This window comes from Phaenicophaeus curvirostris, chromosome 5 (genome assembly GCF_032191515.1).
Source record: "Phaenicophaeus curvirostris isolate KB17595 chromosome 5, BPBGC_Pcur_1.0, whole genome shotgun sequence".
In the NCBI taxonomy this organism is placed as follows: Eukaryota; Metazoa; Chordata; class Aves; order Cuculiformes; family Cuculidae; genus Phaenicophaeus; species Phaenicophaeus curvirostris.
In genome coordinates, this window is record NC_091396.1 from 45,538,795 (window position 1) to 45,555,211 (window position 16,417).

At 43.4% G+C, this 16,417-nt stretch overlaps 1 protein-coding gene across 2 annotated transcripts in view; it reads right to left on the bottom strand.

The window, feature by feature from the left end:
- Positions 1–15,794, bottom strand: part of POMT2 (protein O-mannosyltransferase 2) — a 28,951-nt gene extending 13,157 nt beyond the window's left edge. The window contains exons 1-12 of one of the 2 annotated variants that reach the window (XM_069858519.1): positions 15,646–15,794; positions 14,681–14,765; positions 13,788–13,892; positions 12,524–12,632; positions 11,568–11,676; positions 9,742–9,901; positions 7,037–7,143; positions 6,017–6,099; positions 4,789–4,898; positions 2,697–2,763; positions 1,748–1,817; positions 150–228 (exon numbers count right to left, since the gene is read on the bottom strand). In XM_069858519.1, the coding sequence (XP_069714620.1) occupies positions 150–228; positions 1,748–1,817; positions 2,697–2,763; positions 4,789–4,898; positions 6,017–6,099; positions 7,037–7,143; positions 9,742–9,901; positions 11,568–11,676; positions 12,524–12,632; positions 13,788–13,892; positions 14,681–14,740 (1,059 nt within the window). In that variant the 5' untranslated portion in view covers positions 14,741–14,765; positions 15,646–15,794. The remainder of the gene's footprint in view (positions 1–149; positions 229–1,747; positions 1,818–2,696; positions 2,764–4,788; positions 4,899–6,016; positions 6,100–7,036; positions 7,144–9,741; positions 9,902–11,567; positions 11,677–12,523; positions 12,633–13,787; positions 13,893–14,680; positions 14,766–15,645) is intronic. The other variant, XM_069858518.1, reaches the window with a different exon arrangement.
- Positions 15,795–16,417: the final 623 nt, after the last annotated feature.

Consider the following 16,417-nt stretch of genomic DNA (forward strand, 5'->3'; position numbering starts at 1 on the left):
TTGCATACTAAATCATTTTTTCTCCAGTACAGCAGATGCACCTCTATCACCTTGACTAACAAATTTTAAAAGCAAGAATAAATCCCCTTGGCATGGTGCGAACTCTCCCCAAAAGAAGGAGCTTTTGGTTTATCTTGTCGTTTACTTACTATTCCATAGCCAGTGACTTGAAAATGCTTCCTTGTCAGGGGAGCTTCATGCTGGTGACTGTGAAGATTTCTAGAAGTTCTGTAATGAAATCGAAAGTCAAACTCTGTTTTGTTTTTATGTCTCAGTTAATTTGTTAAAAGAACTTTGATTTGAGCTATTCAGAGAGCTGCCAGCGCTTTGACCACTGAATTCCAGCCAAGGAGAGGGCAGGATGCAGCCTTAAAGGCAATGGGGCCCATGGAGTGTAATTACTGCCTCCCACCCTACCACTCTGAGCTTATGCTACACTGGGCAATGCTGGAAAAGGAGAAGAGCATGACTAAATGCAGTCCTCAAACAATATCCACCAGCTCCAAGTGGAAAACACATTGGGGTTTTGAAGTTTATTTTTTGTAAATTAAGAGAAAAGGTGGGAGTAACAGTCTGCTTTTGCAAGAAGAAAAACAAGATTCTGACCTTTCTTGATTACCAGTTTTGTTTTTAAGGGTAAAGATATTACTGTTTAGCCAGGCACATATTTACCAAGGGTAGGGAGGGTATCATTGACCCCTATTTGAACAAGCTGTACACACTGCAGAAAGCTTCAGGCCCCACTGGGACTGAGGCAACCAGGAAAGCCTGGCCACATCCTGGTCAGTCCTTAAGAAAGCCACGCAGACAATGAACCACCAGTGCCAAAACCACAGCTGCAGCCAGCCTAGCCTTATCTACATAAAACCCCCCTGCCCACACTGGATGAAGTTCATATGCAAGGAGAAGGGAGCCATCTGCTGGATTTTTTCCTCAGCAGCACAGTTTCCCATTCTAGAAACCTAACAGAGACATAACCAGTATTGCCTAATCAAGATTTACCTTCATTATCATATATTTGGCTTTTTTTTTTTTAAATCTTAAAATCACTTTGAAAACCTAAGCAATGTTTTGTGAACACACAACACTGAATGCAACTTGACATGATTTCTAGGCTCGGAGGTTTAGAGCTTCTGTTAAGAAATCAAAGCTACAATAGCACAGAGCATTGGGGCACAGTGACATTAGACTAGACAAAGATTAAATATCAAGTCAGTAGGGTTCCCCTGCTTCCTCTCAGGAATTCCCTACAGAGAGGGAAGGCACCAGCCAACATTTTCATTCAAAGTGTACCACTGCTGTGATCTCAGTGCCATTGAGAACTTCAGTGGGTGGACACTGCCTATGCACATAGGAACATGACACCTGCAGTATGATGACAAAAAAACCCCCCACGCTACTTGCCTAGAAAATCAGGGAGTGGGGACAAGCAACCAAACGAGGGTTTTGAAATTGCTTCTCTGCAAAGAGTTACCCTTAATATTGCAGCTCACACAGTTGAGCAAATCCCTCTTCTGCTTTCTAAGAAAGCTGTGTGGTCCCATTAGAAGTTTCCTGTTGAATGAACACCCTTCAAAACAAACCACAGAAGAAAGATTCCACAAACTCCACACTGGAAACATATACAAGACACCTCTGTCACACAGCCTGCTTGTTCTGGCCTAACCATGCAGTCTCCAGCAGGAAAAATCTCCCACCAATTTTATTCAATCATACAGTCTTTTTCAATCCCAGAATTCAGCCTTACTCTTTATGCTCCAGACGAATGATATCTCCGTGTCTCACAAACTCCACAGGGCTTGAAGGGTCTGACAGATCTGTTGAAGGAAGGCAAATTAATCATAACAATGCACTGAAAAGATATCAGGGTCTTAGAAAGTTTCTTGGGAATGCTCATGCCTCAAGCAGACAAATACAAAGCAAACTAATTTATGTTGATTCTAAGCCTGGTGTAAACCTCCACTTCAGTTTAAAGACCAGCTTTGAGGGCTACTCCAAGGAGCACGGCCCTAGGCAGCACATACTGACCTTAAATAAAGAGCATTCCTTGTCAGATTAACTGAAGACCAAAACTATACTTTTATTTCATGAACTATAAAATTACTCTTCCAACAGTAACTATATTTTTCTACATCTAGCTTATTTGCATTTCTTGTTGTTTAGACAGTTGTTGCTATTTTTCATCTACACATGCTGCAGGTGAAGAAAGGAAACTATGCCAGACCAAACGTGCCTCAGCTACACTGTTATGATATTCTAAAACATGTGCAAACCATAGATCTTCATGTTAAGCACTCTTGTCACAAGCATACATCTATGCAAATCACTTGAACAACACATTAGAATGTACCAGGACCCAACATCTCCAGGACACATAGCCACAGTAACAGATAGCACAAAATACTAACTGAGTTCAGTTTAATTTCCTCTATATTATTTGCAGCCTTCCCTCACTGAAAAGTTGTCAATGCAACCTTCAGCTGAGAAAAGCTTATTTCATTCAGCTCTACAATCTGGAGAGAAATCCAAACCACAGTAGACACAAACAGCATTAATCAAGATGGAGACAGACTCCCCTTGTTCTCCCCTCCTCTCCCCCACACATCCATGAAGGATATTTTGCCTTGGAGGGAACTTAGAATACTTAAGTGAAAAACTGAAGCAGCAGTTATAAAAGGCATTTCAATGGTATTTACCTGTATCTGAATCATGTTTCTTTATAATCCACAGGTTATTCAAATCTTTATGTAAGTAGGCAGTGACCTGAAAGCACAGGATAAATTATTTTACCAAACAAGGAAAATGCTGGGGAGAGCAGACACATTTGCCAGCAAATCGAAGTCCCGAGTGAATGCACCAGTAACAGAAATCCTAGGATGACTTTTATGACGCTATCCCGTAGAAAGTCAGTTAGTGGCCACTCCTTAACCCAGATCACACTTTCTATTCAGAGTTTAGCTCGTACATGCAGGAGCACTACACTTAATGGCAGTTCACATGTACCATGAGTAACAGCCTCCAACTACACAGCTTGGCCTCCTCTCACCCTACTTCCAAGGCTCCTACTACAACAACAGAGCATCCAAATCTGAACTTTTGGAAAAAATCATTGGCCAATACCAGAACCAGGAGATGGAAACAGCACTGGCTTTACAGACAGGCATCAGTGACAGAAATTTATGACAACAGGCCGCCTCTGACAACCACAGAACTTCTGCCAAAAGATCCAGAGAAGATAAGAAGGATTCAGGGATCAATTGTTAAAGACGCGCATGCTACCCAGCTAATCTTTACTGGCCTGCTTAGCCTCACACAAAGAAACTGCTCTCCTATCGCTACCATAGGCAAAGACGACCACCTGGCCCCAGGGTGCTGCTCTTGAGCGCAACCTCCCCAACCAGCAGGAGGAACTGGGCCCACCTTTGCTCACTGTCCTCTCCCATAAGCAGCAAGCCCTGCTCTGTGGGACCCTAGCCCAGTCCCAAACCTGTGCCTCCAGCTCAAGTGCGAGCAGATGGCCCCGTGGTTGGGCAAGGGGCCAAACATATAAAACTGTCTGATTGTGATGGAAAAGGGAGAGCTGGAGGTGGAACCTCATACCTTGAAGTCATATTATCAGGAGAGGAGGGGAAGGAGGTGGTAGAGAGATCAATGCCTCCATCTTTTCCTCCCTAAATGTCCTCCAAGTCCTAAATTCCCTTCCCCTCTCTATAGCCCCCAAACTCTCCTAGCCCTAGGGCTGGGAAGGAGGAAGGATTTCCACCCTTTCCCACTTACCATCAACAAAACTCTTACCAGTGTCCTCCAAACACCCCTTCCTTGCTTTTAGTGTCACAAAGCATGCTCTGCACTTGAATTATGCCTATCCTTGAGCCAGTTTTGTTATGACATCTCTGTCTACAGTAATAAATATCAACATCACATGAAAGTTTTGTAATTTTTGGTTGGGAAGTACAGAAGGAAAAGATTGAGAAGAAGTTGCCATTTTTTAAAACCTCTTATTCAGGAGAAAAACTGAATAAACACTTGACTTTTTGTGGCAACTTTGTTTCAAAGAGCTCAGAATAATTTTTATATACTAACATGCAAACTGCAAAACGCATCTTGGAAAAGCTGCAGAAGCAGCAAAGATTTGTGAAGCTTGATGATGATGGACAAAAATAATAAAATAATTTTTGTACTACTTAATTAACAATAGTTACATGATTTCTGATTTTTACTTTGATTTATTGCTTAATCATTTAATCAGAAGCCCTTAGAGAGTTCTTCAGTTACAGCTAGCATATGAATGTATATGTATGTAATTTAACAAGCAAAGACTTAGAAATTCTTTGGTAACAGATGAGGAAAGCAAAGCACAAAATGATAAGTAATTCATGTAAGGTCACACTGGCCAGTGGCAGGAGTGAAAAAAACACCCACACCTCCTTCTCTGTTGCTTTTAACACACAGCTATGAAGCCTATAAGTAAAATTTTGATGTTTCAAACAAATCTATTACAGTCTTCCTTGAGGTAAGAAAGTACTTTCATTAAGAAAGATTATTTTTAAGTCCTCTTGACCTCCACCTGTAGAAAGTGGTGTTGCTACCAAAATGAAGCTTTGTTACTGTAAGTCACATCCCTAATTCAAGGCAGTGGGCTCTCTTCAAGCATCCTTTTTATTTGTACTTCCAAGCCAAGTGCATAGCTGTGACACTGAGTTCCTGTCCCAGTGACATCCACTGCCAAGTGCAATGGGAGCGAGTCAATGGCTGCAGTCAGAGGCAGCACTACTGCAGTGCACTAACCTGCTGCTGGCGAGCCCCTACGCCCTCCGGGTACAGGTGCCAGTGGGAGTGAAGGTATCCCCCTGCCATCCGAAGGTTCTTCATTGTGACCACAGACCCATATGCCAAGTCTACGTGGGGAGGAAGGAGGGAAAAGGCATTAAGCAGCTATCCTATAAATATCTCTCCTAGCCAGCCTGCAGTGCTCCAATTAGACATGCATTCTCCAGCTGTGTTTTGATGAAAGCTCATTTCCCATTTGACATGTTACTCCACACAGCTTCTTGCAAGCTCATCTTCCATCCCGAACCACGATTCAGTAAAACCATTACATAACATTCAGCCGAAACACTTAAAATTCTCCCACAAAGTTTTAACACAAGTGGAAGTGCTAGTTCTTCTGTATGCAATTTCAGTAATGAGAGGCTTGAGATAGCTTTCCATAAGAGTGTATGGTCAAATTAAAACACAACCACTCAAAGAGCACATGACTACTTTGAAATACTCCATTGCCAGTCCCTACAGCCACACAACAGAGAAGGGAGGCAAGCTCAGCTATCAGATAGTGGTTAATATCCTGGCTTAAGAACACCTTCCTTCCTAGCCTCCCGACACAAGTGAGAGAACTGAGTCTTGGAGGACAGACCTGATGGTCTCCCAATAGCAGCCCTGGAGCAGGGGAAAGCCAGAGAAAAGCTGAAGTAATCATAAAGCTAAACCATATTAAAGGTTCAGTAGTCCCTAGCCAACCTAGAGATTAGGGAACAACCACAGATCTTTCCCCGAAATTCAAATGCATGCTCAATACAACACAGCTAACCCAGCAGCACACTGTGTTGCAAACAAGTTGATAGTTTTCATTTACAGACATTTTGGAAACAAATCCCACCTCTGAATACCTACAAACCTAAGGTGAACAGGACAAATCTCTTTTCATTTTCTCAAGCAACATAAAGGCCAAAAAATAACAAGATGCACGCACACAAGCTGTCAAATCCCTCAAAATAGCATCTTTCCCTCCAGAAGGACTACAAAAAGCTAGTGACCATGCACTAAAGCCAGTGTTATTGTCAGGCTCTTTCTTTTCTGCTGATACATAAAACTGCACAGAGGAACAGCACGGATCTGAACATGACGACAAAGGCATAATCTGCACTGTCCTGTACTGACTCACAGGAGACGCTGTTTTTATTCAAATCTCCACGCACACTGACAACACTCAGAGTGGTTTACTCCTTTGGATACTCACACTCTGGAATGGAGACATTATGAAGATTGTTCCCAATCAGCTGGGACTGAAATGCTGAACTGAAGAAACCATCCCCAGGACCACTACAAAAGAGCAAAAAAAGGTGACAGCACAACAGGCAATCAAAGCTCTGTCACACATTACCAAATTGTTTCTACAGAAGGAAAAATACAAAAACAGACATGGCATCAGGAAAATATCTGCAGTTCCCTTAGACACACCCCTAATGTTGTGAATCACAGCAGACAGGCACAATCTAGCAGGAAATTGTCCAGAGATGCAAGAACTTTAGGTCACAAAAACGTACACACTGGCACTCCACAAAGCACCATCAACTGTCTTTGAAGGTGTACTTCTAGCAAAATAACTGACCCACTCTCATGTTAGATTTAACAAAGCCTTTCTCTGTGGCTCCATAAGTTTCATCTCTGCTCAGAGGTAAGTGGCAAGACCACTTAAACTGAAAAATAAGAGATTTAATTTTATATTATTTTTTGACAGTGAAATGCTTATTCACCTTATCTCTTAATGTTGGCACATGGGACGTTATTACTTGACCATTTTACTAATGGTTGTGCTCTTTCCACATAAAAAGCGTCCCTTGGTTGCAGGCATTCAGACAACAGTCCTCCCTTTGGGCATACTCAGACTTATTGTTTCAATCACAGTCAAAGCATTTTTCAGGAATGCAATGTCTTTTCTTTTTATTATAAAAACGAAAAGAAAGTAGTTGAAACATTTTCAGGTCCAAGAAAGAGAGGAGGGGAAAAAAAGGCAGAAAGTTTGGTTAGGATATTTGCTTGGCATTTCAGAAAGTCTGAAGCTCAAAATCAGTTTCACTGCCATCTTGGCCAGAGCCTTTCTCTAAGAACAATGCACGAGTCCAGGAAGGGAATTAAACAACAATACAGCTTGCGGCTGTGCTTCTAACATCAAAAAATGGTGAAATCCATAATCAATAGCCTTTAATTCAAAGCAAAGACAAGCTATTCTTCTTCTGGAGAAAATATTGTGAAATACCTTTTATTTAATACTGTAAAATGAACAGCAAACATAGCCGTGTAGAGGGCAAGCGGGAGCAGGATGAGGCAGAGTACACGAGCCAGTAAATGCTTCCCAAACACAACCTGTAACAAACACAGCCTGGGTCAAATGGTGCAGCTGCAGGAACAACTCTATTCCTTTCTGCACAGGACTCTGAGCAGCGGTCCTACAGCTAGAGCTTGTCATGCAACCAAGCCCAGCAGGCTGAAGAATTATCTCAAAAAGACCTAGGGAGAGGTAAAAGCTTAGGCAGATCTACCTATGTTGGAGCTGGGGTACCTTGAAATTTCAGGGTCTTAGGAGGAAGAGAAAACCAAGCAATAGGTGAGTTACAAAGTAGTAATAGTTTCCAAAGTGCTGGGCATCTCTAACTTTAGCAAAGAAGCCTGGGCAGTTCCCATTGACAATACTTTGGAAAAAAAGGACCTTAACTTGCTTATCAGAGTGGTACACCTTTTGACACAAAATCACAGCAAGCGGATGACTTTGAGAATAGTAACTGTCAAAGCTAAGCAAAAGGGAAAATGAAAACTTGTTCTCCCAACAAGCTTCCCTATGCAAATGTGACTGTAACCAGGACTTCTTGGGGACCTAGATATGCTTCATTCACAGAAATCAGCTCACTTAGCAAGGCCTCACACTCCAACTTCTGTGGCTGTTCAGCCAGAAGTTACAGAGAAGTCAAGCAGCAAAATCTGTAAACATTTCAGCTGCCTCAAATGCAGAATATTTTATTTAAACCACCTGGAAAGGTGGTTTGTACACAGGTGCCCAAGAAGCAATTGTATATTCACAGCCTACTGACAATGCTGATAGTAATGTAAAAGAGTGAGTAATAAATAGCTGTGGGAGAAGAAAACACTTAAACAGCAACACTTGTCTGCTAAATGCCCACATCTAATTTCAAAGCAGATAAAGGCAGATGTACTTGCTATCCTGTGTATTTTTTTCACATGGTACCTATCACACAATCATTAAGCTAATCATTCTCTATCCCTTAATACCAGACCCAAGGATTTCAGTAGTAATGGAAAAAGAGCTGAACCCATCATAAAACCAAGAACTTACTGAAGTCAACACAGGAAACAGTTGCTCAGCTCAAGTACTTAAAGAAAACACTTAACCACTGGGCACTAGAAAAAATGCTGATTGACAGTACATATCCAAGTTTATGCAGTGGAAAGGCACGTGAACTAATCCCCAGTTCCCTGCTTAAAATGATGACAATATACTTCAATCTTTGTGGAAAGCTTTTCTTTAACTCCAGACTTCAATGCAAAGTCAAAAAAGGAAAAGCACATGAAAGACAGCATCAAGCAAATCAGAAACAGCAGAGCAAGATAAGCTGAGAGTTCTAGAAATCATATTAGTCCCAAAAACATTGCATGTAAGTAATCTTCAGTAGTTTCCTAGCAAATGCAGAGATAATTTATTCAGGCTTTCAGGCATTTAATCCTTATATCAGGTTTTTTTTTCCTCCTCAAGCACCAAGGTTGCCAACTAGTTAGTTATTCAGAAAGCATCCACCTTCTGGAGTACATTTCTTTACATATTCTAACACTCAGGGACTTGGTGCCTTTGCCGCCAGCAGCACAAATGAAATCACTGTGCAGCCGTCTGCTGGCAGAAAGCTTAGACATGATGGATTTGTTCCATTTCAAATGCAATTAACTGACTTTGCTCAAAAAGTGCTTCTCCAGAGCTGGTACATTGCATCTTTGCAGCCTATATCGATTCACATTAATCAGATAAAACAAATCACTCAGCAGGAACAGAAAAAGTGCCCCCAAAACTCCCACTGTTTGAGACAAACAGGAGAAAAACAGTAAGTGAAAGAAATAGCATGTTCAAGCTTCAGAAGAGGCTGAGACAAGAGGAGAACTGAACACCTTTTAAAATATGTGCTTGAAGAATTTGTTTTCCTGCAGGCTGCAAGACAGCAAGTGGTATGTGTCAAGATATTACTCCAAACTGCAGATTTCACCATCCCCAAATAAAAAATGCAATATGTAAGAACAAGGTACCAAAACACAGTAGCAAATTTCTTATTGCTTATAAGAACTAGAAGTGTGTGAAATTGAGCAGGCTACGGCTGCCTTCATCCTCAGGACTGGCTGGGGAGACTGCAAGACACAGAGCACAACTGTGACTCATGACAGACTACAGCATGCTACTGCTATGTGGCCTGGGCACCCATACTCTCATCAAGCAGAGCCTGACCTTGCCCTGTGTATGCAAAGTAGGTGCTGCAAGCCATCCTGGTCTGCCAGGTAGCACATAGTTCTCAGAAGGTCACTTAACAGTGTTGAACAATGTCTTGCTTTGGGCCCTTCTACAGCCATTCCCAGTGAGTATTTTTAGCCTAGTCTGAAATACAATTCATTCAACTGGAAAGGTAATAGTTTCTCTGGAGAAAAAACAACAACCTTCTTGCTGTGCTCTTACGACTTTATATCCCACTAACATATGTGGGGTTTTTAAATATATGGCAATAGTTCTTCCATTATAACCTTCAACTTGAATAGTCATCATCCACCTCAGATGACCCTCTTTGCCATAGACAGAACATCTCTGTTTGGTTAGTTCCATGGTTGTCAAATACTACGAGAATTACACAGGCAAAAGAAAACAAAAGAAAACAAATAAAACCCTTAATGTAAAGAAAAGTTTTTGATGCTCACCAGTGACAGGCTGAGGTCCCCCAGCAAGTCCCATAGGTCACAGATTGTGTTCAGACCAACCAAGAGGACTACAAAAAGGCCAACAAACTTTACCCCCATTGCTCCAGCAAGGTTCATGCCAGTCAGACTCAGCCAGAGCCACCAGGAGGCGGAAAATGGCCTGCAGGACAGATAGGGCAGGTCAGTAAACATAATAAGAGATGGATGCATGAATGGGCATCAAAAATTAGATAAATAAACAGCAAATTGGATACCCTGCAAAATTACATTCCATTGTCTGTCATCTCTGGAGCCCATGAGGAACAGAAAGACGATTTTAGAACAATACAAGGATACTCCTGAAACATGGGCTTCAGATGGGCCCAACAACGAAGCCTGTGCAGCCCTAGACCTCCCCTTTAATGAAGAGAACATAAAAATCACAGAAAATCACAGAACCATTAGGTTGGAAAAGACCCCCAGGACCATCGAGTCCAAACATTCCTATCAACCTAAAACACTAATGTGAATAAAGTCTGACTCATGGAAGGTCTGAAAACAGAAACAGAACTTCTGCTCCATAAAATGCAAACTTATATCTCTCAGAAAGCTAAGGGCATGGGGGAGAGCAGGAGAAAAGGAATAACCCCTTTTCCTAAAGCAGAAAGGCCATAGTGGAAAACATTTACGCAAAGCACAAATAACAGCTGTAGCTAACACTCAAACAAATTACAAAATAAAATAAATTTCAATGACAGACAAGATGACAGCAGAATTTAAAACCCTTTTCCTACTGACTCCTGATGCCTTGACGCTTATTTTAACTAGACAAAATCCCTGTGATGTGCTAAAGCAACACAATAGCTAGAGCTGGCATTTAATTTGTATAAAATCAACTAGTTTGAAAACAGGATTAGCTCTAAGACATGAGAAATAAGTTCAGGTCAAGGTACATCACAGAGCTGATCAAACACTGCCTTGTAGCTTAGTGCTTGCACTTGCTGTGCTGTAGATGAGGATGGCCCTGGATGGCCACATGCAATGCTTCAGGCCGCATTTTAGCCACGTGTGCTGCAGTCATACTAAGACTGATACGATCAGTTCTTGAACATTTCATGAAACAAAAACTGCTCATATATAACACAATAGTCTAAGCTTTTACGTCTTTGAATTCTGGATGCATTGTGGGGAAATTACTCTGTACAGCCCAGTCACAAAAAAGCCTCCTGACATATCCAAACACCTATAAATCACCATCCCTCTCTGCATGGGTTTATCCTGAACAACTTAACTGCTTTATTCAGAAACATATGGCTGTATTTCTCTCAAATTGTTGGTACCTCAGCTAGCAGGATTTTATAAGTGCTTAACACAGATAAGCTGTGTTTCTCCAGCCTGGAGACAGAATTGACTGATGCAAGATAACAAACTAGTATTTTTGCCATTAAGGAGCAAAGGCTTGAAGAAGCTCCAACCATTCTTCATTCCTCCTTCTCTGACCTACAATGCCCTATGCTAGTTTTCTTTTCTGTCAAGTTTTAAAAACATTTAACCTTTTTCAAGATTTACAGTTCCATAAACACTATTTCTGCTGAAATTTCCTTTCATGCTAATATAATCTATTTTAGTGTCTCCCCTGCTTTACACCAGACATGATACTTTCTCCCTAATTTCACAGATCCTGACAATAAGCATTTGTCTACCCTACCATGAGCCACTTCACCTCCAAATTTCCTGAAACAATCTCATCTCAGCCATTCACCCAGACAACCAAGTGACAGACACATTCTAGTACTTTATCTGTGTGAAAGTTGAGTACCTATAGTTCAACAAAATTATCACCTTACCTGTCTGCACAGCTGTTACATTTCACCATACTCAGAACAGCTCCCATGAGGAAGAACATTAGAATGGGGTCCAGCAGTATATATTGGGACAAAGTAATACAGCCTGTATCTGCAAACAGATGTACAATGTCAAAAAGGCTTGCTGTCCTAAAATCAGTCTAAGATTGCAGGAAGCTAGTTTCCTCAGTGTAGTCAGGACAAGGGGAATTTCAGAAACAGAAGCAGATCACAACATTACAACTTCTACTTGGGTAAAAGCCAAAAAGAAAGCCTCACAAAAAATAGGCAGTACATCTGTGAAATGCTGTTTGGGAGGTGCTGCTAACACATTCAGATGGAGTGCTACAGGTGGCATTGATCTACCTACTAAGGCACCTAGTATGGTGCCAGAGGATGCTATAGAAGAAGTCATACTTTCATATGTTACCTATCAAAAATGAATATGACTTCGATATTTTAAGTCTCCACACCTCAGTTATCTGAATGTCCTCACAAAACCCCAATTTGGATAACTCTGTTTGCAATGTTAATTTCTCCACTTGGCTCATTTCAACAAGGAACTTTTATTCATTTCTTACTGTAATCTCTTCAATAGCAATGCAGTAGGCTATTGAATACCTCTATAATTCATATGGGAGACATCAATATTTCACTAGTGGGCAAAACTATTCCCAACCACCCATCTTACAAAAAATTCTTAAAACTGAGGCAAAATTTAGTCCCACGCTATGGTTATGCACATAACAGAAGCATCTATGAGCTAAACAAGAGTGTAAAATTCTCAAGGAGAAGACCACCAATCAAAATGCTTCATATATACAAGGCAGAATTACCTTGCTCTTGGGAACCTCTCTCATTAACCCAAATATCCCCTGGCTAGGTAACATATAATAATCCAGAAATTAAATTATTTGAACAATTAACCTGCTCAATTTTGCTGTAGCAGGAACACGTACCAAAAATAAGGATGAAAGCTGTGAGTAAGGCTGCTGGTAGCGACTTTGACAGTTCCAACACTGTAAGATAGGCAAAAGGAATGAGGCAGGAGCCAAGGAACGCACAGAACTGCAGGAAAAGAATATCATAGAAGTTATGACCCTCCCTAAGGTGAACACATGCCCACACCCTTCATCATCTTCCACACTTGCCACAACAGGAGTAACTGAACTGACTCACAAGGCACATCAGACAAAAGCCAAAGGAGCAAAGATACTGTTCAGAGAAGGACAGCTGGTTAGTCCACTCTGTCTCTCCAGGTGTCAGTAACAACAGCCGGTCATTCTCTTGCTAGACTACATCAGTTATTCATAAAAAGATATGTCAAATAGCTGCACTACACATCCACTATACTCAACTTACTTAAATAAGGTATTAGAATATGAAATCTAAGAACAAAATATACCTGTACATTACATCCTTAGCTGACCAGTATCACATCCCCTACGCAAATAAGACTGATAAAGGGAAGAGAGAAATCAAAACAAAGGAAAGCAGCATCATAGTAAAATTTGTTCTCTTCCATGTTTGGTTCCTGCACTCCTCCCACTTCTGGCTCAGGGAAATTTAGAACCACGAATTGCTGGAGATCTGGGAAGTAAACCAAGAAAAATTGCCTTCCCAGTTTTTATCCGTCTTTCTAGACATAAGCAATTGGCCACTGTTTCTTTTGGGTTTTTTTTTTTTGTCTCATGTTATCTGCTGTCAGTTTTATGGCTCCTGATCTTGCTAGGAGGCACAGACAGAGGTCCTGACAGAACACCACTCTGAAAAGTAATTTCCACACACCTTACCGCTCCATCAGCTCACTCAGCTCAGCGTCACTGGTGGCGGCAAATTGCAGGTAGCAGTGCATGATCCTGGCTTTTTGATCTCTGGCTCTCTAGCAAAGCAGCCGAGCACAACCAAGTCAGGAGAAGCCCAAACTCAGCAAAGTTACCTTTGCAGAACAGGCAAGATATCTGTGCCACTCAGGAGTGCAAACCCACTAATTTGCAGCAAGGGTTGGTCTCAATAATAACCTTACTTTCTCATCTGGACTCTCACAGCCAGATGTTAAGACTTCTTCGCAATACAACCACTAATGCCTTTCTAAGGAGCTTAAAGACAAGGCACAAATCTAAACAGACCTCTGATCTCATCCAGGAGAGCTGTTCTGACATAACACTCTGCACTGAAAAGCACAGGAGAGATAACCAGCTTGAAACAAGCCTGGAGCCTTACCCCTCTCATTCCCACATAGTTGTGCTGCTCATATCTGTCCCCTGGCTTTTGGAAAGGAAATGTACCGTCATATCCACTAAGGTAGCCAGCAAGTCCAATCAGCATCTGAAGAGGAAAGGTGAAAAAAATAGCCAGGGAAATCGCATTGGAGGAAAGAATACCCAAGGCACCAGCAGCAGGTAAGATTTTTACAGAAGCCAAATCTGATCCAGACAGTAACTAGTTAATTCACACACATTACCCAAATAAGAGTTTATGTACAGATTCCACATGCATACATACCACTATTTGTCTAAAGGCAAAATCAGACGGAATGTGGCTGCTGACTAGAAGGATGACTGCAAGCTCTAGAGAAATACCAGGTGTGAGATTTAGCAAAGAGAATTCTAACCCTGTAGATTCTCCCATAGTTCCCTATTCCTACAGTTTAAGGTGATTCAGCCTGACAAGAAGATAATCTTTCTGAGGCAGAAGAAGTGCACCTTCATCAACACAGCACACTGTTGCTAGAACAGGTTCTAAGATTACAGAGTAGCAAGTCAAGGCTTTCAGGGTCCTTTGTGGTAGGCGTCTCATTTGCACAAAAGCTATCGGAACCACTCGATCCCTTTGAAGCACAGGCTTCTGTTAAGTACCACCCAAGAGCCACGTTCATTTTTTAGCATCAAGCTTTTCAAATATCCAACATGCAGCACTGTTTTGTTTTCCCATAGCCAAATCATTTTCATAAAGAAGAAAAGACATCAGTTGAGGCTCTGGATACAGATGCACAATGCCAACAACAGTTAGAAAAGGTATTGACATTCATGACATCTTTCAGCTAGAAGGAAGGGAAAGATTTTTGTTGGCCCACTACCACAGCTTCTAAATCATGTAACAAAAGAGCAGTTTACCTTCCCCAAAGGGGGATGGACATCAAAGAAGAAGGTCCTATTAATGTAGTAACTTCCCATCTTCCCAAAATGAGTTTCATCCCAACTGAGAAAAAAAGAAAATAAACAAAAAAAAGACAACAATAAACAACTTGACAGAATGCTGAAGGCAGTGAAAAAAACTAAACCTTCAGGAAGGTCTTTTCACTCATGCTTTTCATCGCATTGAGGGTTAGTGCCATACATTCTATACGAGATGATGCATTAAATTCACTGGGACACCAGGGAGAGTGCTTCAGTCATACCAGACTGGGTCATGGAATCATAGAATAGTTCGGGTTGGAAAGGACCTTAAAGATCATCCAGTCCCAACGCCCCTGCCATGGGCAGGGACACTTCCCACTAGACCAGGCTCCCAAGGCCCCATCCAACTTGGCCTTGAACACCTCCAGGGATGGGGCAGCCACAGCTCCCTGGGCACCCTGTGCCACTGCCTCACCACCCTCAGTGTGAAGAATTTCCTCATGTCAAGCCTAAACCTGCCCCTGTCCAATTTGTACCCATTCCCCCTCGTCCTATCACCACAAGCCTTTCTAAGTAGTCCCTCCCCAGCTTTCCTGCAGCCCTTTCAGGTACTGGGAGGTCACTATAAGGTCTCCTCAGAACCTTCTCTTCTCCAGGCTGAACAAGCCCAACTCTCTCAGCCTGTCCTCGTACGGGAGGTGCTCCAGCTCTATGATTATCTTTGTGGCCTCCCCTGGACCCGTCCCAACAGCCCCACATCCTTCTCATGCAGGGGACTCCAGAACTGGACATAGCACGCCAGGTGAGGCTGTTTCCAAGCCAGCACTCCCAAGCCTCTCATCCGCCCTCCTGCTCGCAGGCTGAGCTTTGAGATGTTAGAAACCACAGATCCCGAAACTCCCTCGGTGCTCCCCGCCCTGCACCGCGTCCCGGGCGGCGCTTGACACGGGGCTCGGCCGTACCAGACGTGCGGCGGCTCCGCCAGGCGGTGGAACCGGGAGGCGAAGCTCAGAAGGGTGACGAGGGCCAGCGCGGCCGGGCGACCCGAAGCCGCAGGCGGAGCGGAGTGCGCCGGGCCCCCCCGCGGCCGGCGGGGCTCCCGGGAACGCGGCACCCCGAGCCGCCCGCCGCCCCCCGCCATCCGCGGCGCGCGGGGCAGCCTGGGACGGGGCGAGGGGGCGGGGACAAGGGAACCTATGGGGGCGGTGCCAACGGGGCGTGGATAGTGGGGGCGGTGCCAACGGGCGGGGGCGCCGCGTATGGGGCGGGGCCAGGGGCAGGGACGGGGCGGGAGCAGAGAGCGGGTGGAGCCAATGGGGGGATGGAGGTGCGGGCGGGGGGCGTGGTTAGCGGTGGGGGCGGGGGCAAATGGGTGACTCAACCACTCCCCTGGGCAGCCTCTGCCAGTGCCCAATGACCCTTTCCGTGAAATATTTTTTCTGATGTCCAGCCTGAACCGCCCCTGGCGGAGCCTGAGTCCATTCCCTCTTGTCCTGTCCCGTCACTTGGGAGAAGAGGCCAGCTCCCTCCTCTCCACAACCTCCTTTAAGGTAGTTGTAGAGAGCAAAGAGGTCTCCCCTCAGCCTCCTCTTCTCCAGGCTAAAGACCCCCAGCTCTCTCAGCCGTTCCTCGTAAGGCCTGTTCTCCAGCCCGCTCACCAGCTTTGTTGCTCTTCTCTGGACTCGCTCCAGAGCCTCAACATCCTTCTTGTGGTGAGGGGCCCAGAACTGAACA